The sequence below is a fragment of the Antennarius striatus genome, chromosome 3, assembly GCF_040054535.1.
Source record: "Antennarius striatus isolate MH-2024 chromosome 3, ASM4005453v1, whole genome shotgun sequence".
Lineage (NCBI taxonomy): Eukaryota > Metazoa > Chordata > Actinopteri > Lophiiformes > Antennariidae > Antennarius > Antennarius striatus.
Window position 1 is genome coordinate 12,352,432 of NC_090778.1, and position 26,306 is coordinate 12,378,737.

General features: G+C 41.8%; 1 protein-coding gene across 3 annotated transcripts; it reads left to right on the top strand.

The window, feature by feature from the left end:
- Positions 1-942: 942 nt before the first annotated feature.
- On the top strand, positions 943-23,871 carry camsap1b (calmodulin regulated spectrin-associated protein 1b). 3 transcript variants are annotated; one of them, XM_068311873.1, is made up of 18 exons: positions 943-1,341; positions 3,361-3,527; positions 6,635-6,897; positions 8,463-8,624; positions 8,738-8,818; positions 13,690-13,831; positions 14,030-14,169; positions 14,365-14,461; positions 14,789-14,945; positions 15,662-15,747; positions 15,854-15,938; positions 17,036-19,337; positions 20,143-20,279; positions 20,361-20,575; positions 20,936-21,068; positions 21,142-21,254; positions 21,405-21,523; positions 21,760-23,871. In XM_068311873.1, the coding sequence occupies exons 2-18, from the start codon at positions 3,362-3,364 to the stop codon at positions 22,054-22,056; spliced, it is 4,695 nt and encodes a 1,564-aa protein (XP_068167974.1). In that variant the 5' UTR covers positions 943-1,341; position 3,361; the 3' UTR covers positions 22,057-23,871. The 3 variants fall into 3 exon arrangements, with proteins under 3 accessions (XP_068167974.1, XP_068167975.1, XP_068167976.1); XM_068311874.1 differs by having other exon boundaries at positions 20,966-21,068; XM_068311875.1 differs by lacking the exons at positions 943-1,341; positions 3,361-3,527; positions 6,635-6,897; positions 8,463-8,624; positions 8,738-8,818 and adding an exon at positions 9,242-9,270.
- The last annotated feature ends 2,435 nt before the right edge of the window (positions 23,872-26,306 follow it).

The following is a 26,306-nucleotide window of genomic DNA, read 5'->3' on the forward strand; positions in this document are numbered from 1 at the left end:
GTGAAAGAGGACATGAAGGTAGTTGGTGTGAGAGAAGAGGATGCAGAAGACAGGGTTAGATGGAGGAAATTGATTGGCTGTGGCGACCCATGAAGGGAAAAGCCGAAAGGAAAGAAGATTATTCTTATTATTTGTTAGTGCTGTGTGTGGTTTTTTTTCTCTCCTGTCCTTGTTGACCTGTCTAGTGAAAACGACACCAGAGGCTCCGTTAGGTTCAGGAATCAGGAGCGCCGTGGACACCCCTCTGCGTCAGCGACCTTCTCCTCCTTCTTCGCGGTGTCTGACGACAGCATTTGGGAAGATGAGGCTCAACAAACAAACAACAAGTTGTTTCAAACTATAATTTATTGATCGAAAGTAGCAAAAGTCTGCGTCTGTGTACGTACATATGTACGTATATATCTATTTGCATACACATGGTTTTATGATAATTATTATTGTAATTATTTTTATCTGTGACGACTGGAATACCACCAGTTATCAAAAGTTATTTGATAACACATACAGTAGTGCTCCCTACAACTACGGTACCGCTTCAAAGTCCTCCTCGACATTTCAACACTAGATGGAGTCCTTGGTCAACGACAGAAGAACAGAACAAATGTATTGAAGATATTTTTGAAATCATGCACATATTTTCTGATAGTTACAGGTTCATTCTGGAAAAAAAAATGCACGAGGTAGAAAGACCATTTTCGTAGCTTCACTTCAGTTGTCGTCAACAGATTTAATTACAATCCAGTTTCATTTGGGTGAGGAGGGGCAATAACGTTTTTTTCTGGTAACAGAAACTGAACCCTGTTATATTTTGAAAAAAACTGTTCAATATACAGTACTTTGATAAACCAGACGCCGAGTTCCTCAGATTTGCTAAAACGCTCAGAGGTGATCACGCATGCGCAGTAATGCTTAGACGGAGATTGGGTTAATTACGTTTGTTTGAGCAGTGCGTGGATGTACCGCTGCTTGTCACTGCGTAGCCCTAGCCACTGAGATATGTGTATCTGTTTACCACTATGAGGTGTCTACTGTACAGATAGATTTTTGAAAACAGTAGCGCTGCTTATCCAACGGAGAGTCCTCCCATTTCTGCCTGGGGTTTCTTTCAGCCGAAAGCCTGCCGCGGAGCTGTTGTCACACAGGCCGCGAATCGAGTCTTGTTGCTGGGAGGGGATCGCTCAGACTCGCCTCCCTGTTAGCAAGATTAGCGGGCTATGATGCGTCGCTTCTGGCGGTGTATTTTCTTCACAGCGGATTACTGTAAAGCAAAACGGGTTCTGAGTTAATTGTTTACCCCGAGGGAACCGAAGGGTGACTTGGAATCACACCACACCTTTCAAGGTAATGTGTTGTTTCTGGCTAGCTAGCTAACGTCATGCGCGGGGCCGTCGGATGCAGTGGTCCTCCGTTCATGTTATGGTTCACACAAACGAGCTAACGGTTAGCTGCGTCTCTTTTAAATGTGCATGCATGGACATTGAGCTGATGTTAACCAAATACAAAAGAGTAAAAAGTAATAAACTAATGTTCTGTCGTTCAGGGGGTTCTCATCACACCAGCATACTGCGGCTCATATCTGTTAGCAGTTATCTACTTTGTTCAACAAGCTAGCGTTGGGCCGATACTTGACTTGATGACGTTAATGCTCTAAAATAACTCCCGGTTAACCTTTATGCTAATTTATTGGTATTATTGCATCACAATTACCGAAATTTACTTTTAGTGTTTTCGGTGAAAAGAAGGTTTTCAGGGAAAATGCCTGATGGAATGATAACAGCAGGTGTTTGCACACCAAAATAAGCGAGCTGGTGATATTGTCATGTTATTACTCTGGCAAAATCAAGACGGACTGTCAGTCTACCAGGGTGTGAGCAGTCAGTGTCTATCCTGTCAAGAACATTCATGCTTTTTTTTGTAAAATGGATTTGTTATACTAAAATAATTGTGGTTAAAACAGCTAATATAACAGTTTATCTAGACTAGGAGAAGGGAACTGTATAACACTAACATCCTCTTCTCTGTAGATTTGTACTAGCACAGTACTGTACCTACCATCCTACCCACAATGTACACAATGACCTGCAACTTTCATTCTTGTATTTAGCCCTGCATAAACCATTTGCCACCAGGAATGTGGTCTCACCTTTAGGGATTAGGTACAGGCATCCTTCGATTTCAATGATTCTGATTCCTTTTTTGATTTTTCATTCCTCTTTCGTTTGGGGGCGGGGGTCTATAAAACCATGCTTTGATATTAGTAATATCAAAGCAAACAAAAACTATACAAAGCAGCCTGTGCAAAGAATGTTTCATTTATTCTGAATGATCCGTCAAACAAATTACTGATGTCCAACTACCTAAACGCATACCCGGTTACGACAAGGTGCTCAGGGCTGACTTGAGAAAGAGGTAGAGGAAGATGTAGCAGACCGACATAAAGCACAAAACATTGTAGACTTGTTGATTTTTAAATACATAAGTGTTAGTATTAGCAATGTCAGTTGTACATCCTTCCTTGCACAAAATATTTCCGGCAAAACTTAAACACTCTGCTGACCTTGCGTTTTTCAAGGCAAAATAAAGTAACGTTTTAGCATTGGCTGCTGTGGTTCATGGTAATATCTGGCTAAAAGTGTGTGGAGGACACTACAGAGGCTGGCTGCATGTAATCACCGTGAAAACCCAAAACTTAATTTGGATACCAATGAAACTTGTTTTTGAACAGATTAACAGGACTTTAATAAAATGTCATTTGATCAGTATTTCAGATGCACAACTCTGGCAAGAACAATACTTTGGCATTGTGTTTTGACCAGCATGAAAAACTGTTGTTCTTAATGATAAACCAACAACAGATTTTGTTAACAGGCACAGCTCACCTCCAAATCAAAAACACATTTTTCTTTTTACCTAACTCCATAAATATATTTATGCATTCTGCTGAAAATTGTTACAAAAAGAAACTCCCCAGAATAAGGCCTGTGCAGTGTAATTTAACTTGAGGATCTGAGCTATGTGTTCTGTGGACTTTGCTTTTGAGTATTTTTGTTGCTTTGAGCACCCGAAGTAAGTATCATCTAGTCCCATGAAATTTCAGAAAAAGCAGACACCTTCATGACGTGCATCTCTAAAACTTGGCAGCTCATACAAAGGCAACCCACATGGACAAATGTATCTACATTTCTTTAAAATTTACGGGTGAAACTGATAATTGTAAAAATACAATTCATTGAAATGTTCAGTCTCTCCAAGTTACCAGCCATAGTGATGAGAGTAAAAGCTTTGCTGAAGGAATAATGTCCTGTTATATAATTGTATTTCTTCTTACTGTAATATTACTCTATATTTATTTTTATAAAGGATGGACGTTGATTTGTGTGTTGGTGGGGACAGCCCTAGGAGAAAAGTGGACTTGACTGGGGTCGCAGAAGGTACAATGGACGTTGTACCACTGGAACTGTATGATTCCGCCAGGGCAAAAATTGCTGCCAACCTACGGTGGCTTTTTGCCAAAACCTATGGCATTGGTAAGTAATTCAATTTATATTCACACAATGCAAGTACTTTTTAAATCTACAGTTGGCAATGACTTGTATAGAGATATCTTTGTATACCATTGCAAAGTGACTGAGTATCTGTGGTCCTTAATGTCTTCTATTGAAAATCTGTGAAATGAGCTCCCTGTTGAAATGATCAGTTTCTCTGGGCTGGCCAGTAAATGTTAATGAGTTCCATCTGTCAATGCCTGCTACACGCCACGCATGTTTCCTGATGTATTCCTTATTTTTTTTATAGAGCTGTTAATTTTTGTACGGTTATCATGGAGCTGCTTTCTCAGTCAGCCAACTGTAACTCCGTGGCCACATTGTGTTAATGGGAGACTGAGAGGTAAACGTCGCAGAGGATTTGTGGAAAAAACACATTGCTGGGATGAAATCAGTGGAGGAGACAACAGATGACTTTGGTGAGGAGATAATAAAAGCTGTGTCTCCTGCAAATTGTCACAGACAATGGCAGATTTCTGGCTAGCAAGATGGAGGCTAACAGTATGCTATCTGATTTGATTCAGTGAAACGTGGTCTTGATCCCTGTATACATTTCCATTGAGAGCTTCCAGACTGTTTATAATGACAGGGATGGTACTGAGAGCGGCAAGAGGAAATCCAATCCAATTTATTTATATAGCAACATGTGGAGGTCTTGTCTTCTTCTCATGAACTACATTGAACTGCAGGCTTTTGGGCTCTGTTCCTATATTTCTATCCGTAAACCCTACGTTAGTGAACGTAAGGTAATACACAGGTATGTACAGGCATTTACAGTTTTTAGTGTCCTAGCTTCCATTTGTCATCCTTCTCATTGAGAAATAGGGTTAGTGGACTGAGGTAATTTCGGGACGGCGCCCAACAGCCAACAGTTCAATGAAGTTCACGAGAACAAGACAGGACCTCCATGTTTCGTATTACCGCTCCGGTGCCATCCCTGTCTGCACAAACAGGAATTCCTCAATAGAAATGTAGCTATCGTGGATCATATCCATGATTCACTGAGGCAAATCAGACTGTGTCCAGCGTTAGCTCAGCTCCCTCATCTTGTTAGCCAGTGATCTCTAGCAAACAAGACACACGTTTATTAATTTCTGTCCATAGTCCTCCGTTGACTCTTCCACTAATTTATTTCCCATTTGCAAGCAATGTCTTTTTCTCCACAAATCCTCCGCGATGTTTACTGTTCGGTCTTACATTGATCAGCCCCATTAAAGCTGAGATGATGCATCATAATTGAATTTCCGTGGACCTTACTTAAAGTAGAAAACATACATTAGCCCCAAAACATGGCAGCTCAAAGGAAGGACACTCTCAGATGAGGCTACAGTTATCATTCTCTCATGGAAACAGAATATAGGCCCATGGGGTTTTTGGCCTGTTATTAATGGTTGGTGCTGTATTGATAATGCTACAGACTGAATGACTCAGTGTAATTTTAAACAGTTGAAGAAACACATTTACATTTGATATACTTGCTGTCATGATTTGAGTTAAGGGATTCCCAAGCATTTGTTAATCAGTGTGTTCTCTATTCAGATTTTTGATTGTGCATATTTATGTACTGCATGTGCCCAACTGTCCTACTACCCTCCATATGGGCTTGCTGCTCCTGTCTGAGTGACAGCCAGCCAAACAGCACAGACAGGAGAGTTAACTTGTCAAGGCTAGAAGCTCATTGTTGGTTCTTAGCTTGCTGTGTCCTGCTTATGCTGATCACAGTGCACTCTGAATCATGGCTGAGTGACTTTGTTGGAGAATATCCTTCATCTGTCCTCGTGCTCCTGCCATCCCAGTTAGTGAATTTTCCTTGTTCATTGTGACAGGAAGGTGGGGGCAGCTGTCAGACAGCATTATTGTTTGTCAAATGAAGTCAAACGTGTCTAGCCCAGGCTGGACCCCTTTTTTAAAAAATATTCTCTGTGTTCTCATTTCTTAATTATTTATTTAATCTGATGCAACTCCCTAGAAATGACCCACACTTCTGGGTATTATGGATAATAGATTAATGCACTTGGACAATGAAATCCTTGGTTCATGTAAATGGTGGCGAGTGAAAACATATCATGGGTTTTGTAACACGTGGAATGCAGTAAATAGGATCAATGTGAACTCAGATTTAACAGCGAGAGGTAATGCTGGGCGCTGTCTGCTGCAAGCACAGCAGTCTGTCGAGCCTAAGCTTGCCCTTCAGTGGGCTCAAGTATCTGGAATTTTGGAAAAAAACTATTTACTAAATGGTATTTTATGTGATGTTGATAGAATGAATAAAGGTGGTGCTCAGCTGTGAGGGCAGTTCAGTGAACAGTTCACAGCATGCATAAAGCAGACTTGTCTTGTAATTCATTTTAAAAAAGGCAATTAGTTGTGAACATGGTTTGCTATAAGGAGTCAACAAAAGAATAACATGAGAAGTGTATTCTGCACATTCTATGTGAGGGATCCCAATGGGCTTTGTGCAGGCTTTGGACATCATTCTAAATGTATTTTGTGCCAAAATGCGTGCTGTAACTGACATCATTATTTTGTGAGTGTTTGCCTGAATTCTTGCCCTCATATGGTTGTGCGTTCTAGTTTTGAGACAGACCTCACATCCAAAGCAACATAATCTCTTGTGTAGATCACTGAAGTCTTTTTGTTTCTGTGGCTCCAGCTTTGTTAATTTAGTGCTGGCAAAGTGTACTGCGTCACCTGAGACTCCTGCTCTTACTGTGCAGGGATAGCGTTCCTGATGTATTCCTGACACTGTAAACTCACTTTCACTTACAAATAGATGTTTGCTTTGGATAAACTGAAGCCAGCATAGAGCAATTAGATCGAAAGATTTATGATCATTACATTCTTGTAGCCTTTGACACTAAGAATTCTAAGATAATTCATTTGTTTATCTTCAGTCAGAGTCAGTATTTGAAAGGTATACCAGACAGGCAGAAAGGGGAAGTACATATATAACAATTTCTGGACAATTCAGCTTAAGAACAGCCTCTCGGAAACTGTTGTGTTTGTAAATTGAGGACTCCCCGTATTTAGTATCATTACATCCTCATGACTTTCTGTGGCAGTGCCTACTACTACTTTTTCCATTGCAGACAATATTCCAGAAGACCTGAGGGACCCGTTCTATACAGACCAGTATGACCAGGAACACATCAAACCACCAGTCATCCGCTTGCTTCTGTCCTGTGAGCTTTACTGCCGTGTCTGTGCACTCATCCTCAAGACGGAGCAGGTGGTGTCTCTTCAGTCCCACCTGTCTGTCATCCAGGCTCTGTCCAGGAAGGGCATTTATGTTGTGGAAAGTGACGATACACCTGTGACTGACGGGGATCTGTCCTCTATGCCCATCAAAATGGTGAGTGGCTGAGTTTAAAGTACTTTTAGACAAGTTTTAGGTTTTAGACATACACAATTTAGTCAAATGTTAAATCTAAATGTAATATAAACTTTACTTTGAAATGTCTGTGAGGATACATGTACAAATACAGTCAACCCTCGGTTTTCGAACATAATCAGTTCCAGAAGGCTGTTCGAAAAGCGAGTTGTTCGAAATCCGAAACTATTTTTCCCATTATAATTAATGTAAATAATTTTAATCCGTTCCAAGTCTAAAAAACAACTTTTTCTAATTTTTTTAAACTATTTTACACCATAAACTGCACTGTATACTGTTTACCATAAATAAAAAGGGGTAGAAATAGACAGTGTTTTATTTTAATAAAAGATATCCTATTGAACTTTGAACACGAATGCGCTACGGAGGAAGCATCCTGGGCATTCGAGTTCGCTTGGCTCCCGAATGAGTCGCGTTCAGGTACGCTCAGCTTCTTTCGGTTTGGTCGAGAGCCGAATTTTGGTCGAGTTCAGACACGTAAAATTCTTGGATTTTTCTGGTCGAAAACTGATTTGGTCGAGAACAGAAGCGTACGAAAACCGAGGTTTGACTGTAGAATAAAACTGTTGGGGGTCCATTACTCTATTCACGACAATATATTCTTTCATTCTAATTCTTTACAGATTGAGTAACTGACTGGTCCTGATGTTGCAGTGTTTTTTTCCATGTTGATTGTAGATTGACTGTCAGAAAGGAATGTCAAGCCAGAGGTGGTTTTTTCTGATCACAGTGACGTCAGTAGATGAGTTTAGTGCTTTTATCCTTGTCCATTAGGACAATCAGTCTGGACCACAGGTATTTGAAATATTGGGGATCTAATGTCTAAACCTTGTGACCAGGTCACAAGGTTTAGACATTCTTATATTTAGACATCACATTATTGCCATTATTATTTTTAATTTATTGATTTATTATGATCATTGAAACAAGCAGTGATAATGAGCTGGCCTGTTAGGGTTGTTTGACAAAATAATCCACAGGTCCTGGTGAGAAGGTGGAATCCTGAGCCGGACAAATCTTCTTTCCGAGACTCCCAGTATACTGAATTGACAATCATTAGCAACTTACTTTTTTTGGCAAAAGTTTCTATGAATTAAGCTAGTTCTGTATCTGTATACTACTCTGGTCATTTTTTACTCTTGAAGATTGTTGTAGTGTAGAGGAGTCGGATAGCTGAAACCTTTGACTCCTGTTCTACTCCTACAGACCTGACAGGTTGCCAAAAGCCCTGCATCATTAGAACAGAGTTCTGGGAGTGTAATTCAATTCTATGAGATTTTCAATGTAAGACAAAGCCTCAAAGTGAAGAGCTTTATATGTGATCGTGAGGATCTTGAATTCTACTCTAGATTTTATTGGAAACTATGAAAGGCATGCTGAAAACACAGGAGGTGCAGTTGTTGAAATTGTGAGGTTTAAATTAGGTCATTTACAAAAATGAAAAACCTGATCATTTTGTCATAACATTAATGTAAGATGGGTAATTTCAATAAAGTTCAATTGTCTTTTGTTGTTTCCTCACCAAGAGTGCTCACATGCCCATGATCGATTCCCTGATGATGGCCTACACAGTGGAGATGATTAGCATTGAGAAAGTTGTGGCTTCTGTCAAGCGCTTCTCCACCTTTAGTGCCACCAAGGAGCTGCCCTTTGACCTGGAAGATGCCATGGTCTTCTGGATCAACAAGGTTTGAAAACCTGGACTTAAGCAGAGATAAAGCTAAAATAGATTGAATGTAAAAAAGCATTTGCAGCCTCATCTTCTGTTGACTGCACAAGTGTGATAAGTATTCTTGTTCAGGTGAACAACAAGATGAGGGAGATTACAGAAAGGGAGCACAAAGTGAAACATCACCACCTGGAGTCCCCCAGTCACCAAAAGGTAAAGCCTCGCTGCATTTCTTGCTGTTGGTTCTTTTACAGGAGAGGTTTTCCAGTTGTCTAGAATAGCAGAGCCAAACTTGCCAACAGATTGCAACCAACTTCTCTATATTTCTGTCTTTTTAAGACTAAAGTACATTTGCTTTTTGATAAAAAATTTTTCCTCAAGTCTGACTTCAAGCAGGTGTCATCACAAACACACAAATATTTTCTCATGTAAAACTTTCGGAACAGCAGGTCCCTGGTTTGATATAGAATGTTTATCCATCCTGGCATTTTGGAGTTGTTCTGAATGTGCTTTTCCTTTTCTATTAAAATCAGAAGTAGATCCAAACCTTTGTCTCTGACCTCTGACCTGTTAATCTTTCTGTTCCTGTTCCTCATCTATCCCCTCCTCTTTTATTCCTGCAAACTGGATAGTCTCCCTCCAAATGGTATTGGAAGCTAGTCCCTGTAAGTTGGATGCCAGCGACCCCCCCCCCTTCCCTTAAGCCCATTTTCGTCACCCTCTCCCCCCTGCACGCATAGTTCTGTGTTGATGTGTGCACACACTCCACCATGGCTCATTCAAGCTCATTTGTGTTGCTTGTAGCCGGCGTTGAAGCCAGGGGAGACCACTGATAAATTTTTTTGTTTTGTTTTGTTTTTTGTGACAAATTTTTCACAGAGGTTTGAGGTAATTCTGACCTTTTCAAGTGTTCACCAGCTATTCTTTTAGCCATGTAATGTGTGCTCTCTCATTCCAAGCTCTAGTAAACCTTGTGGATTAACTGTGCTTGTAAGTTCTGCTGGTATTTGATTGCTCAGTGAGAATTAAGAGCAAATCCATTCCTACAACACTACTTAACTTTGCAGTCCCATCCCTGACCACCTCCTCTCACTGATCTGCTTTGTCATTCCTTTCTCTTCTGCTCTCACAAACCGTTTCCTTTGTGCTATGGGCTCTTGATAGTATTTCTGCATTTGTGTGTGTGTGTCAGCCTAATGTCATGCTCAAGCTGGCCCACTGCATGCTGGAGCCAGAGGACTTCTCCAAAGTGGTGTAGCATTCTCTCTTGGTCGGGAGAAGTCTCCCCAATGTAGAGATAATTTCTTGGTAGAGCTCCTCATCTTCAGATGGTAGCATTCCCTGTGATTGTGGCAACACCTGCCCCAGTTACAATTATTGTAATGTTGTGGGTCGGCCTCCCAACACACTGTAGATGTATCTGAATAAATATTTAATCCATGCTGTAATGTTTTAGTAAATCAAATAAATATCCTTGTAACTGCCAAGTTGTGTTTTGCAACTTGTGATCTTTTTGAATGGTGCATGGTGTGTCATAGCTCCACCAGACCCGTTTTGACCCATTTTAGATCTTGATCTGTAGCTGGGAGTACTGCATTTGTACTGGTACTGTTAGGGAGTGTAGTGCAAGTATCTATCGGCCCCTTTTTTTTTTTTAAACGTAGACAAGCAACTTTTTTTAAGGGCGTTATGACCAAGCTGCACGCTTACCATGACATTTTAAGGTTTAGCTTGCTCTGTCGAAAAAGTTCTTTGATTGATTAACTACTTTGTTATTTTCTACCAAATCTTTCTTTACTACCAAAATATAGATGCAAGGGCTGCAGTGAAAAAACTAATTGTTGCTTTTCCTTAAGATCATCATTTGAGGCAATCTTCATAGCTTCATACTAAGGATATAGCGCCGTAAAGAAGAAAACATTTTGCACCTTCCTACCCTCCGCCTCAGATGCTCTTTGGTGTGTGTGTGTGTGTGTGTGTGTGTGTGTGTGTGTGTGTGTGTGTGTGTGTGTGTGTGTGTGTGCGTGCGCACATGCACACACATGCTCAGTGAAACAAAAAAAACCTTCGCCATATCAGGAGTAAATACTCCCTGAACCCATTGTATTAATTGCAGTTAATTGCGCATTACATGTAGATGTTAAAGTGCCACTGCCACCTACTGAACTGGATGTGCAATTACAACCACTTAAGTAGTTTCACTGTACGTTCACCAGGGTCACCCCCCCCCCCAAGAAGGTGCGCCCCTGTATTTGAGAATCATTAATCTAGGGTATGTTTCTTTATTAAATTGGGTTGGGTACCATTTGGCTGAAAATTTGATACTGGTATCCAACGTAACCGTTTTTCATACTGAACACCCTCAGGGGTAACAAAACTAACTGCATTTTGAAATGTGAGTAGCTTTGTTACAAACACGAGTGAAAATGCTGAGTTTATGTAATGTGAGCCTAGGCCCTGTTATCTCCAACAGTACCTTATCCAGCCTCACTTGAAATGTTATCACTCATGGAGGGTTCACACTGTAAAGATTTTAGATCGTTTCATGCTTGACTAGATATTTTGCTCGGTTGAATTAACCAGCTTTACATTTTGCAATAAAAATATGAGTGTAGAAACAGTGATAAAGATGATCAGATCTCAGGTCACACACACACACACAGACACGCGCGCGCACACTCAGACTCACATTCTCTCTCTCTCACCTCTGTCTCTCGCTTTCAGAATTTTGCCTACAAACACAGCCATAAAAAAAGAATGGTACTAAAACATCGTTCAAGAGCAATTTCTCACAACCATCCAAGAACAGTTTTGTGACAAATCAATACCTTTTCCAGCGTGGAGCACCTTGCCATAAGGCAAAAGTCATAACTACGTTGCTCGGGGAACAAAACATCAAAATTTTGGAGCCATGGCCAGGAAACTCCCTAGACCTTAATCCCATTGAGAACTTGTGGTCAATCCTCAAGAGGCGGGTGGGCAAAATACAAACCCATAAATTTTAACTCCAGGCATTGAGTTAATTGACAAAATGACAGGGCGAATTGCAGAGGTCTAGGGTATGAAGAGTCAACACAGCAAATATTGACCTCTTGCATAAACGTAATGTAATTGTCAATAAAATCTTTTGAAATGCTTCTAGTTATACTTCAGTATATTACAGTAAAATAAGACAAAAAGATATCAAAGCACCGAAGCAGCAAATTTTGTGACAAGCAATACTTGTGTCATTCTCAAAAGCTTTGGCCATAACTGTAGAAGTACCAGTGTTGTTCAGTCATTCCTCTTTGAATTACAAGAGTACAGTATTTTCTGTACTATCAGGCACACTGGACTATAAGGCACACCCTTAATAATTTGTGTGTTTTATAATTTATTCCATATACATGGCGCACCGGATTATAAAGCGCACACAATAAAAAATAAATAAAATGTATTTGATAAACTGCAGCGGCTGTAGTTGCGCAATCCGTCCACTAGATAGAGACGCGCTGCTCAGGCAGTCATGATTGCATTCATGACTTCCTGACTACCTTTGAATGGCCCCAATTGTTATGTCAATAAACCATTCTGAGCCTCAAAGAAACCTGATCACTTGATCACTTTGCCATCTTAGAAAGAAGTCAACACGCATATTAAAAAACCTGACATTAAAAACTGGTTAAATTCATTACGAGTGCAGTCAGTGCTAACAGAGCGGATTATTGCCAGTTTCTCCGTGTGTTTCCACAGACTAATGGAGTGGACCGTCACTAGAATCCAGATTACAGCATAATGGCATTTTTAAGGTCAATTAGTTTAAGGTGGGTTATTTCCGAAGCCACAGTAGTTGGAAAATAATGAGATCAGTCAGTCAGTCAGTCAAACTTTATTAATAGATTTGTTAAAAGTTCCTTATGTTTTGCTACGTAATCACCGGTGCTCCTACAGTCTGCTCTACCGTCTGAGAGCAGCTCAGTCAGAGCCGGGACTTCGGTGACGCCCCTTGACTACCGTTGTTAGGGGGCGTAGGCCCGAGTGGCTTGTGAGGGGGCTCCTCTGGTGCTTGAGTGCGGCATGACTGGCCGCCAGGCTTTTTTTCAGCGATCATGTTTTTGACCAATATTAATATGAATATTAATCCATATACAAGGCGCACCAGATTATAAGGTGCACTACGGGTTTATGAGAACATTTTAAATGGCTTGTAGGTGCGCCGTATAGTCCGGAAAATACTGTAATTCACACATTGCTCACAGGAGGCATGAATTACCCCGCTATGCCTCTCAATCAGATGGCTCATATTTGTATAACTCTATTCCAATATCAGCTTCCTCCCTCTGAGGCCTGTTGAGGCCTGATCATCCACTCTGCCTTCATATCATTGCTCTAACACCACATCTTCACAATTAAGATCTTCATGGTTCCCATTCAACTTATTTTGTCAGGCAGCATAATTTGTTTCAGAATGTACTCTAATTACCTGGAAATGAAAGAGAGAGAAAGTATACAGTAATCTCTCGTTACTTGCAGTTACCAACCGTAGAAAATGAAATTCTGCAACAAAGGACAAACTATTTTATTATTTACGGTAATTTAAACGTTTATGAACCCTTCCCATACTGATATTAACCCACCTTATATCTGTATTACCATTTCCCACACTCTTATAGTCTGTTTTAAACACTTTTGTGTTAAAGAAAAGTGTTTCTTTAATACACACACAGATGCTATCAGCCCATAGCATGTGCGTGCTGTATCACGTGACTACCTACTAAAAATCTGCGATGTAGTGAAGTCGTGAATTTTGAAGCGTGAATAATCGAGGGTTTACTGGAATAAAGTATACCTATCACTTTTGAACTCCAGCAGGTATGGACGATGAATGAACTTTTGAACTCTTGGGGAGAACATGGATGTTTTAGAATCTATAGCATTAAGTCAAAAACCATCCGTGATGAATATATGCTTTGACACAACAACAGATATTTTATTCTTATGATCCTAGTCGTTGCATTTTTTTTTTTAAATCAGTAGTTTGATGTTCCATAGGGTGGTCTTTGGCTTTTGTTCTCAAAAAGCCTTCATTCTGTCCTGGTGGTTAGGTACGATATCGTCGGGAGCATGCCTCCGGTCGACAGCTGCCCTTCTTCCCACTACTGGAAGACCTGATGAGGGATGTTTGTGATGGGGCAGCCCTGCTCGCTGTCGTCCACTGCTACTGCCCACACCTCATCAAGCTGGAAGGTATTCTGTCCTTACATGCACAGAGGTTACACTTCAGTAATTATCAGTTACCCTTAAAGAATGATTTCATGAGACCATTTAATAAGCATAAGTGATACTATTCTTAGCACTTACTCTTGACTTACTGCCCCAGTGACATTTAATAGCCCCGAGGTCATTGAGTTGTGCCCTGGTCTGCCCCACTTTCTGTGTTATCAGATATTTGCCTGAAGGAAGTACCCTCCATAGCTGACAGCCTGTATAATATCCAGTTACTCAGAGAATTTGCCAACGAGTATCTGAATAAAAGTTTCTATTTGACGACAGAGGATATGCTCTACTCACCGCTCGTGCTAAAGGTACACACTCCAAGACACAACACAGTTTTCATGGATATTTGAAATTAAATTATCATAGAAACATGTGGTACAGCTGCCATTACCAGATCATTTTAACTTAATCAGATTACATAGGATTTAAATCTGATTTTTTGACATTATGAACAATCACCAGTCTATTTTACATCTTTATAATTTCTATTATTCTCTATGTAGCAAAATGTGATGGTGTTCATTGCTGAGCTCTTCTGGTGGTTTGAGACCGTGAAGCCAGAATTTGTCCAGCCTAGAGATCTTCAAGAATTCAAGGATGGTAAGCATGTATTAATATTTCCTTACTACACTCTGGATGTAACAAAATGAAAGCATTTAGTGTTTAACATACAAAGTTTGATGTTTAGGAGACTGTATTCTGTATTGTCAGCGTAACAGCTGCAAATCCAGGTTTAAATCTTTACCGTTACGTTTACGTTTACCTCTGACATCTGATGAAAGAAAATCTCACCAGCTGTAGCAGTCTTTCAGTTTGGATCAAATAACTCGTTGAGTTGCGTCTCATCATATCTCAAATTAGTAACATTTCATCATCAGTACATGCATTAAAATGATCAGCGCCTCTTTGTTTTTTTTCTTTCCTCAGCTCGAGCCATTGCTCAGCCTAAGAGTGCCCGCCCATCAGTGCCTATCTCCAACGCCACCAAGCGCAGCTTCCGGGCCAGCCCTGGTGTGGCTGATAACCAGGGTAGCCCAGAAGTCTGTAACAGGTACTTCCTGCATCCTGAAGACTCTGAGACCCTGTAAGTCTTTTCACTTTCCTTTTCTTTATGCCTCATCATTAAGGCCTGCTGTCTGTGGATTGATCAAAATAAGCCAAACCCTTCCAGTCAAACAAGACTCATACTTGTTACCTTTGTACCCACGTTTAAGAAATGTCTGTTTGTATAGTTTTGTCTGCAGCCAATCTTTGCAAATGCATGAAGTCTGTGATGTGGTGAAGTTGATCAATGTTGACAGTTGTGTGTGCTTTCAACATTAAATCAGATATCTAATAAAGAGTTCTACTGGGAACAGTGTCACATTAATGATATTTTGTAGATATTACCCAGCCCTACTTATCTTCATTCTATCTGGAACTAGTTAAATTAGCCCTACCAGGATGGATAATTATGCAGTGGTGTCTAACCTACATTCTTTTGTGTCCTCTTATCATGCACAAAGTTGTGTTTTTGGCTGTGTATACACTGCTTTCACGTGTGTGGGAGACTCAGTCGAGTTAGCTCTCTTTCTGGGTGCTACTTTGTCATCTCATCTATCATATGCTTGACTTTTTTCTGTGTTGAATTATACATTAACTCTTTGAGGAAAATCTTGTAATTGTGTTGTTTGAAGCTTAGCGAGTGTAGCTGGTGACTTTCTGTTAAGGTGTGGTGCTAATGCTGTTTGAATGTTTTTATTCGACTTGATTTCTAAAGCAAAAAGATTTTTGCTTGTTATCTCTTTTTTTGGTCTTCAGTAAAGGGGGTCCGTTCTTCAGCCCTTCCCACCCGCTCCTGCCCCTCAGACAGAGGCAACAAAAGCAGCAAGGTGACGATGGTGCAGGTGAAGCCAACTTTCTATAAACCTGTGAATCTTCAACTTGTAGTCGTGTGATTGGGACCAGCAGCTTTTTATACTAATAGGTGTGTGTGTGTGTGTTTCTGATTAGGTCTCAGAAATCGATCCAACTCTCTGACTCAGATGGACCGACAGCCCAGAGGATCTGTTGTTGCATGGCCCGACAAGAAGCAAAGGTACATAGTTTGAAAACCTAGAAATGAGCTCTGATCTAAAACACGTTTGTATTCATGAATTTTTTTTTACATATAGCAATGTATTTATGTCTGGAGTGTAAGAAGACACAGAAAAATCTGTTGATATTTAAATACTCACCTAAAGGTTCACATGTTTCTCTTTGTCAGAATTTGAATATTTCACTTTAATGTAATTTTTATGTAGGACATTATTTTTGGTAAGCATTTTTGCATATCAATCAATTTTATAAGGTACAGTATTTTCGACACTATATGGCACACTGAATTATTAGGCGCGCCTGCACCGAATGGCCTAGTTAAAAATAAATAAATAAATAAATGCATGTAATAGGCTCACCGAATTACAAGAAGCACTGGACTATAAGGCACACTGGATCATAAAGCGCGTCTGATTATAAGGCGCACCTTCAATGAGTGGCCTATTTTCAAACCCCTTTCACATATAAGGCGCACTGTCAGTTTTTGAGAAAATTAAAGGCTTTTGGGTGCGCCTAATAGTGTGGAAAATACTATAGATAGATTGATAGATAGATATATACTTTAATGATCCCAAGGGAAATTCAGGTGACATCTGCTCGCAAGAGATACAATAAATACACATAACAATGACAGAAAGTAATGGCACAGCCAAAAGACGTTGTATAAGTTATTATTATTATTTACATGCTGTTACATAATTATAACAACAGGAAACAGAAGAACCTATAATAAAAGGAAGGAAGCATAGGGACATAAGAGAAGAAAGATTAAACAACTGGAAACATGTTTGTGTTTGAACTGTTGGACATTCTAAAAAAGTTCTAAAAAAGTTATTTTTGTTACTAAATGGTAGGTATGGTTTTACTGTGTCTCAGTGGTTTAGTGGTCAAGTGATTGTTGTTGTTTTCCCTTCTTGTTTTACATAATTTTGGGACATTTAGAATTCTGACGCAATTTATTTTGGACTTTTTTCACTACTGTGCCTTATGAATAAAGAGGAGTAGAATTTAAGTATGCTGGTTAAAGCAAAAAAAAAGTTATATAATGTACTCTGTATAGCATCTTGAAAGTGTTGTCCCTTTGCTTTCATTCTGCAGGCCTCTGTCCACACTGAGCCCCTACATGTTCCACACCGCTACAGACAGTGATGCTGACATTGCTTCTGGCGACAGCGTGAGTCTAGCTCGTTCAATAAGTAAGGACAGCCTGGCATCCAACGTCGTGAACGTCACACCCAAACACGGGATGGCTCCCCACCAGCCATCGCATGTTCCAATTCGTAAAGTCAATGGCCACAGCCTGGGAAATGTTAACGTTGAGAATGATGAGGAAACACAGGTGGAAGTGGCGAGGGCCGATAGTTTTGTCATTCCAAAACAGGTGGATGGAACACAAGCAGCTGCCGAAGCGGGACATAAAGCATCCACAGAGTCCAAGCCTGCATCAGAAGGCTTTTACCTAGAACCGTTAATGCCTGCCGTCCTCAAAACAGCTAAAGAGAAGTCTGTATTCCTAAATAAGGAAGAGGAGAGTGGTGAGGGGTCCCACTCTTCAGGAAGAGGTTCTCTAAATCGAGGAGATGTATCTCCGTCAGTCGTTTGTAGGAAAGCCTCCTGCAGTCTGAACAAAACATTTACGCCTACAGTTGAGAAGAAAGACTCGTCGGAGGAGCTTCCACGGGACCAGGCAGCTTCCAGGACCGGCGCTACCACCAGTGTGGACCCCTCATCCAGAGAGGCAGCTGGGGGCTTTTACCTCCATTCAGACTCTGAAGAACCCATGTCTGGCCTTGATGCTGAGCTGGAAGACCTGGACGAAGAGGAAGAGGAGCTGGATGAAGCAGTTAACACTAAAGACTCCAAATGGCCCAGGAAAGCCTTTATTGAGGATGATGATGAAGAGGAATCAGCCAAACTACAAGAAGACATGAATGTGAAAGAGCACAAGGACAAAGACATGAACGGCGGCAGCGGTCGCTCCAGTCCCTGCCTCAGCGTTCACTCTCAGGCTAGCAGCATGGCCAGCGGTAGCGTTCGCATGACCTCATTCGCCGAGCGCAAAGCCCAGCAGCAGCGCTTCGGCAGCAACCACGACCTTCGCTCCAGTGCCTCCAGCTCTCAAAGGACCACTCCAGATGGATCAGAGAGTAGCGGGCCCCTGACTTCGTCCTGGAGGCTTAAAAGAGACCAAAGCCCCTCATCGCCCTTGGGCGGATGCTTTCGAGCCGGCGACGGTAGTGGAGGTGCCAACTTACTGGCTTCTGAGTTTGTCCAGCTACGTATGCAGCTGGAGGAGAAGCGGCGTGCAATTGAGCACCAGAAGAAGAAGATGGAGGTGCTATCAGCCAGGCAGAGGCAGAAGCTGGGGAAAGCAGCCTTTCTGCACATTGTAAAGAAAGGTGGGGGCAGGAGTGACACTTTAAGTCACCCACTCAAGGCCAACATCTCCAAAGATGAGCTCAGTGGGGAGAAAGGATCATTAACTAAAGATGATATGTTTGTTGACGTCAGGAGGGGGGATAAAGAAGAGGTGGCTGGAACCACCACAGCAGGTGCCTTAGAAACAGACAAGACCGATAACGGCGGGAACTCGTACCTGGAGGAGGAGCTGGACCTGAATGAATGCAGCCGCTCCATCGAGCTGCTGAACGAAGCCATCGGCAGCATTCAGCAGCAGATGATGCAGCTGTCGCTGCAGCAGGAGATGTTGATGAAACAGAATGTACAGTCTCCCCCTGGGGCGACGCCTCCTCCTCCTCTCACAAGTGTTAAAAATGGTGACTCTAAGGGGGCTGCGAGTTTTCACTTTGTGGAGCACCTGTCTGGCCCCAGCACCGTCCCTGCCAGGAAACCCCCCAAGCTGAGCTCGGGCCGGGGCTCCAGGTCCAAGCCATCGGAGCTAAAGATAGGCAAGGAGCAAAGCAGACAGACGTCCAGGACCCCCACCCCCACCCAGAGTGGATCAGAGACACTGCCACACGCAAGGCAGTTCGTCGGAGGGAAGTCCCCCAGGACGGAGCAGCCCGACAGCCCCAGAAACACGACGGCTGGAGCGACAGTCGACAGGCTGGGCTCCGGCCACATGCGGAGCGCCGCCTTCCGGCTTCACGATGAGGCTAACATGCGCCTGCCCACCCGAGTGGACCTGACAGCAGTGGTCAGCCCAGAAGTGTCCTTCAACGAGTGCCTGTCCAGCACCATGAGAGAGTCTGAGCTCAGCGCCTCAGATGGGTCAGCAAAACAGAACGTACCATCAGAGGAGGTCCAGCGCACCAAAGCCCACCTGATTGAGGTCGATCTGTCTGAACTGAAGGCTCCTGAGGAAGAGGAGGCTGCTGAGGACGGAACATCAGAAGGAGGTGATGGAGACCAGAAATCAGTCATGGGCTTCTTCTTCAAGGTAATTAGATCGCAAAGCAGTGATGTATTGTTATTGTCAGTGAAAGATGAACCAAAGATCACATCACTCTGACAGCAAAGGGGATGAAATGAGATGGTGACCTTGACATAGAGAAAACTAGGTCAAGGTTAAATTTCTACTTCTATACACTCAGGAACCGGATAAGATGGAAAGAGGGACAAGGCCACTGTGGGTAAGACCATAGATCAAAGCGCTATCCTTCTATCCTGTGATATTTTCGCACATATCTCAGGAACCGGATAAGATAGAAAGACGAAACAAAAGGCGATATATTCAGGGAGGCAAGGAGATGAAAATTAGATCACAACCTTGACCTTGAAAAACTAGATCAAGGTTACATTTTCACTTTTATACCTTGTTAGGTACACATCTCTGAAACCACATGACATCAAATGCACCAGTTACATGTTGGATCATGGGTCGTTTATTAAATGACCCTGACCTATGAAAGTAGGTCAGGGTAAAATTTTGGAATTCAGGGGTGTCGCGGGATGTTGCAGTCTGTAAGCCTAGTTGTTCAATGGGAATATACATTTTTATTAAATGCATTTTTTACTATATGACAAATGATACACCACTTTTAGTGATTTGTTGTTTCTGAATTACCTGATCAGGTACTAGTAGTTGTGCTTCTGTTATTTTCTATGCAGATTCACATTACTTTGTGATTTTTCTGTATTTAGAATATGTAATAATTTAGTCATGAATAGGAGGAATATATTAAAGACTGATTAATTTTTTTAATATGTAACTGATGCCCTGATATTTTTTTTTCTTGTGATAGGATGAACAGAAAGCAGAGGATGAGCTCGCTAAGAAGAGAGAAGCTTTTCTGCTGAAGCAGCAGAAGAAAGCCGAAGAGGCTCGACTTCGTAAACAACACCTAGAAGCAGAATTGGAGCTGAAACGAGATGAAGCCAGGTAGCTTTGTTCACCAAAGTCAAGAGTTGGATTCAGACGCCACTGTTCCAAAAGAAATGACAGCACTCTTCTTTATTTCAGACGGAAGGCCGAAGAGGAGCGCTTGCGTAAAGAGGAGGAGAAGACGCGGCGGGAGCTGATCAAACAGGGGTATTTGCGGCGTAAGCAGCAAGAGATGTTTGAGGAACAAGGCCTCGTCAAGCCCAAGACGCCCAAACCGAAGCAGAAGCACAGACCCAAGTCTGTCTTCAGAGAGGAATCCTGCAGCGACAATTTCTCCAAAGGCTCTTCCACATGTGAGCTTTGTGAAGTCACTGGTTTGACATTTAGCTGTTACAGTCGTCTTTATGTCTGAGCTGCTGGTTCTGTTTCTGAGCTGAGGGCGAGTCGCTCACTGCCCGCGTTTCCTGTTTTTACTACATATCTTACAATTCATGATGACTTATAATGATCATAAATTAAGAGCTTCCTTGGATTAAATGAAAGGAATCGTTTAATTCTTCCATAAATCTAGGAAGAAATTCATTGCTGTCACCATCTTACTAAAGGGATATGTAAAATTTTAGCTTGTTGGTCCGACTGGTGACATTGGATTAATTGCAGGTCTTTAACTGTTGTAGCTTCATTAACTGTCTTTTAAATTGATGTTATTCTAGACAAAACGATTGAAAGTGTGTGTCACACAGCTGACAACCTGAGCAACGCCCAGTCAGGCTCCAGCCTGTCCCTGGCCTCCGCCGCCACCAACGAGGCAGACAGCGTCAACTCTGGAGGGGCTGGCTCCCAGCGGTAATACGTGTTTCATTTTGAACTATTTCGATACATGTCTGTCTGCTATGTCTGATCATTTATTCTCTTTTAGCTGCGACTCTGTGGAGTCATTTCCAGGTAGTCGTAATAACAGTCGGATTGCAGAGAGAGACTGGGACAATGGCTCCACCGCATCTTCCATCACCTCCATGGCTGAATATACGGGTGAGCGCAAAGATTTCATTCTGTCTCAGCTACTATTTAGTGTCAAACGTCATAGAATTTGTTTCACTCTGTTTAGTTTTACTTTCATACGTGTTTCCACTCACCAGTCAGACTGTTCGCTGCGTCGTCTTACCATTTTGTCTCCTGTAGGTCCCAAACTCTTCAAGGAGCCCAGCGCCAAGTCAAATAAGCCAATCATCCACAATGCGATCTCCCACTGCTGCCTGGCTGGAAAGGTCAACGAACCACAGAAGAACCAGATCCTAGAGGTCAGTTGGACCAGACAAGGATGTGATTCCATGGATTTAGTGATTGATACCCGTAGTAATAATAGATGTTTATTCTAAGCCTGTTGGACGTGTAGCAATTTGACTTTAATCTGAGTAGAGCAGGCAGTAATACTCACTCAGAGTTATGGCAGCCTGATGCTGAAGCTTTCCGACAACAAACTGTCCAAATTTATAGTTTTCAACATTCTGACCTTCATTACATTCTTCCATATTAGGAGTTGGAAAAGTGCGAGTCCAACCACTTGATGATCCTGTTTCGAGATGGCGGCTGCCAGTTCCGGGCACTCTACTCCTACTTCCCAGACACCGAAGAGATCCAGAAGCTGACGGGCACGGGACCTAAGAGCATCAGCAAGAAGATGATCGACAAGCTGTACAAGTACAGTTCAGACAGGAAGCAGTTCACAGTCATCCCTGCCAAAACTGTGTCGGTCAGCGTGGACGCCCTAACCATCCACAACCACCTGTGGCAGGCGAAGAGAAGTGCTGTGCCAAAGAAAAGTGTAAAATAACAAAGCTGAGTGTTCAAACGCTTCTATCGCTCAAACCATCCAATCCCCATTCTGCTTGTTTTCTGACTAGACTGATGTTCAACACCCAATCAGTCTGGAAACCTGGTCTGGAGAGGCCAAACACAAGGAAGTCACTGATAGGTGGACCAAGGGAGAAACAAGGGAAAAGGTGTGTGTGCGTGTGTGTGTGAGAGCTGGTCTGAGGGAGCTCTGCTCGCAACAAAAGGATGAATGTTTGTGGGCTGCTTCTTCTCTCTGTGCGATCTGTTTCTTTTTAGTCCAGCTCCGTTTTTCTACGATGACCACGACTCAAGCATGTGGCTTTTTAATCGTCCATGTCTCTCATGCCTAGTGGATGTATTTATTTTTGAGTTCAACACTGATCGAGAGCATCTCTCTGGAACCGCCTCTCCGACGGAAACATTCGGGCAAAAAGAGCCAAGGACTGGGAGATGTGTCACTGTCGTCTGGAGGCTGTTCATCCCGTTAGGACTCCGGCTCTGCTCTGCTGTCCCAGAAACAACATTCTTCCTGAACTGTTGGATCTGTCCAATCAGACTGGCATTGCCGATTTTGCCTCACCAGAGATCTCCAAAAAACAAACAAACCTGCTGCTCTGAACTGTCTTGTTTTGTCACATGGAGTTTCTGAGGCCTCCCTCGGACGTCTCGGCCCATCATGCATTGTGGTACCGTCATCTTATTTAGTCATCCGCTTCCTAAGTAAAACGCTGATCTTGTAGCACTGGATATGTGTATAGGAAAAGAAACACGTTAACAGCAGTCGTTTTAAATGCTTTTATTTGTCAGAACAAACTTTTTCTTGAGGATGAATGATTTTTGGTACACAAATTATTAATTTTTTTTTTAAATTATTAAAGTCATGTGGTAAAAAGTTTGAGCTGATGTTATGTGTTTTCATCATAACAGCAATTCTCTGATGTGTAGACCTCAGTTGTGTTTTCTCTCCACTGGACACTCTTGAACTGTCCCGTATAAAGGTGCACTCATTCAACACTTGTCGACAGCTTCTGTCTAGCAATGTAACCCCTCCCCTCCCGTCACCCCCTCCCTTGCCTGAGGACTTCCGTTGGCCTGTACCACCTTTTGTCCATGAGGGCGGCTTATGTACAAACTCTTGTTTTGAAGAGTTAGTGCGCTGCTGTGTAATCGGTCTGAATGACAGTATTTGATATCTTCTCAAAGGGGTTTGTGTGTGAGCGTGGGGGGTTCTGTGGATCAGTGATGTACCAACATTAAAGAACATTCCTCCGACGTACTGACAAACACTGCCACGTCGTCTCTCTCTTCTTCACAGATCGTCAGAAGTGCTTTTTTAGAAACCATACATTGGCCTCGAGAACAACCCGAAGTGTTGCACGAGCACTTTACTTTCTGTTTTTTTGGGGGATTTTTTTATTTCCTGAATGGGCATAAAAACTGAGCACTAATCGGTCTGACTGCTGCTGCGCACGCCATAAATATGAGAAGTGAACAAAACACTAAGACTAAATCCTGAGGCGTGGGGCTGAAGGGCCTCTGCTGATGAAACTACTGCTGTCTCCAAAAACAACAGAATACTTGATTTCTTATTTGCTGCATTTTGATTTTTTGGGGGTGGGGGAGGAGGTAAATATTTATTATGTTCACTAAAAGATTGTATTGGCTTTTGGTTAGCATTTTTGTTACACCAGTGTTCTTCTGTCATCCTTGTTGATTTTATTTTTGACCCCATGCCATCTATTTATGTTATAAATGGAAGCACTGAAATTGAATACATTTTCAAGTGAATAAAAGTCACCTTTTTCATTTTTCACTTTTCTCATGGTTTGATTTGTTCATTTGTGTGACTCAGTTTATTTTCTCTCACTAGTTTTACACACAGCCCTGAGTTCGACCTTTGTGCAACAGTTCACCTCACAAATCTTTTTGTTTTTTCCATTCACCAACTGTTAAATTTTATTCACATTTTTTCTTAAAACTAATCTCACAACCTTGAATAAATCTCAATCCAAGTGGATAAAAATGTCTCATCCAACATGACCGTGGAGTTTCTAATCTGAGTCGTCAAAGTCAGTGAAAACGTCTTCAGGCCCTTCAGCGATATTGTCTCACCCTCTACCAACCAACTGGAACTGCAGCTTCAGGGCTCGGTACCAACACGCATCGCTGTGACTAACTCCACTTTGCCATGGCAACAGTGAAAACAAGGCAAATCCAGTTAGCGTGTCTCCACACTTGCTGTTTGTCTGGGTTTGTTGCTGGTAAATGTGCGTTTCGGCCAGTGCTGTTTTAGAGAGGGGAACGTTTTTCTGCCTGGATGAACCACCAGGTGAGGACCTTTAGTAGAGCACTAAGAATTAAAACACGAATACATCGAGCTGATTAAAGCCTTTAAATCAGCTTCTTTTGGGGTTAATTCCTTGTTTTAACAGATTTCTTAAAATGTTCATACACTCATCCTTGTATTTGTTTATTCTTGAAATTTTAGTTCTCACCTTTTTTTAATCCAGGAATTGTAATTATTCTGTGATCAGTAACTTGTCATCTGGTGATCAAAATGTTGTGTAAATATTGACAAATTTGATGATAGAATCCAGATTATTTTTTAGAACATTCCACCACAGATCGAAAACCAAGCTTCTTATGTTCATATTTACGTTCACATTAATAAAATATCATCTGTCTATATCTTGCTCTTTGTTGAAGTTGCCAAAGACAACCGATGGATGGCAGCAGAAATGATGACCAAACATTCCTCTGCATTGTTCTCTCTGGTAGACTCAATAAAGTCTAAACATGGGAACAAAGAAACTGAACTCGCAGCATGTAATAAATATTTACTTTTATGTACAACAGCCCTTCTCTAACATTTTGTCAGTCTAGTGTTCAGAACTAATAGGACCTGAAAGAAATGATCTCTCTCACACCTTTCCCTTCAAGATATTCTTCTCTGGGGATGATTGTGGAGGGCTTTGGGTAGATAAACTCCACTGTGCTGTGTAGTAACAACCTCACCCCTGTGATCAACCTCTCGAACCTCAGTTTGAGACAGAATTTGCTGACAGAAATGAATCCAAACTGTTTTAAGCCGACCAAATATCCTGAGTGAGCTCAACCTGACAGAAAACCAAATGGAAGTTGTGAATGAGTTCATGTTTAATGGCTTTATTAGCCTCAGGGGGATAAATCTGAGCAAGAGCAGGAGTACAGCTTTTGGTCCGGTGTTACGTATGCCTACATATATATTGTGTATGTGCTGTATGTAGGTATGAATGTGCATGTGGGTGTTTGTGGGAGAGATGGGTGTGGTGTGTCTGTGTCCTGTGTACTTTGTCTGTCCTTAGACCCAGATCATCCAATCCAGCTCCAGTGCCTGCCTGGAGCTGTCCATCAAGGAAATTCCAATTATCACTCCACCTGCTGCCAATCAATTACCTGCAATTACATGCCCCGCCCCAAACACACCCTATATAAAAGTCTTTTGTTTGCCATTCAGAAGGGAGCTTCATCAAGGAGTCTCTGTCTCATCTCGCAATGCTACATCTCAGCTCTCAGATCTCTATCTCTGCTCCATGTTCTGTGTGGTGAGTAACTGCAGTTTAGTTATTCTTTGTTAGTTATTTTTATGTTGTTAGTCCATGGCCTAGGGGTAGCTAGACGGAGGCCTTTATACATACCACCCTTAGTTGTCCTTTGTGTAGAAACACTAGTTAGGAGGATGTTGTCTTTGTTGTATTTTTGGTCAGTTTCTGACTGTCTCGGTAGTGTAGTGAGGCAGGGTTTTTATTTTCTTGTTTAGTTACCTGAATTGTTTAGTTTGTTTGTTATAGATAATTTTGTTAATTTTGACAACATCCATTACCCTAGACCATGTGACATTATTTTTAGTTTAGCAATCTCACTGGTTTTGTGTTAAAGTCTTGTCTTAAAATATATAAAATCACCAGTTGCAACTGAAAAGTCTTTTATGTTGGCTCCAGTTTTACATTTCAGTTCAGCTCGAGTTCCTGTTTGATTATTGTCCTGGTTTTTGGTTTATGTTACTGCCATTTCATCACATACTGTAGTAAACATTCTGCAGGGTTGTAACATCCGGATAGTATCAGCTCCCACACTGTTTTAACTGAGCTGGATTAGCCTGGGAACAGGATGACTGGATGAGTGCCACCTCAGATCTTCAGGTCTCTCAGGTCCACCAGGGTCAGACTACATGGAAACCCCTGGGACTGTTCCTGCGACACTGAAGAC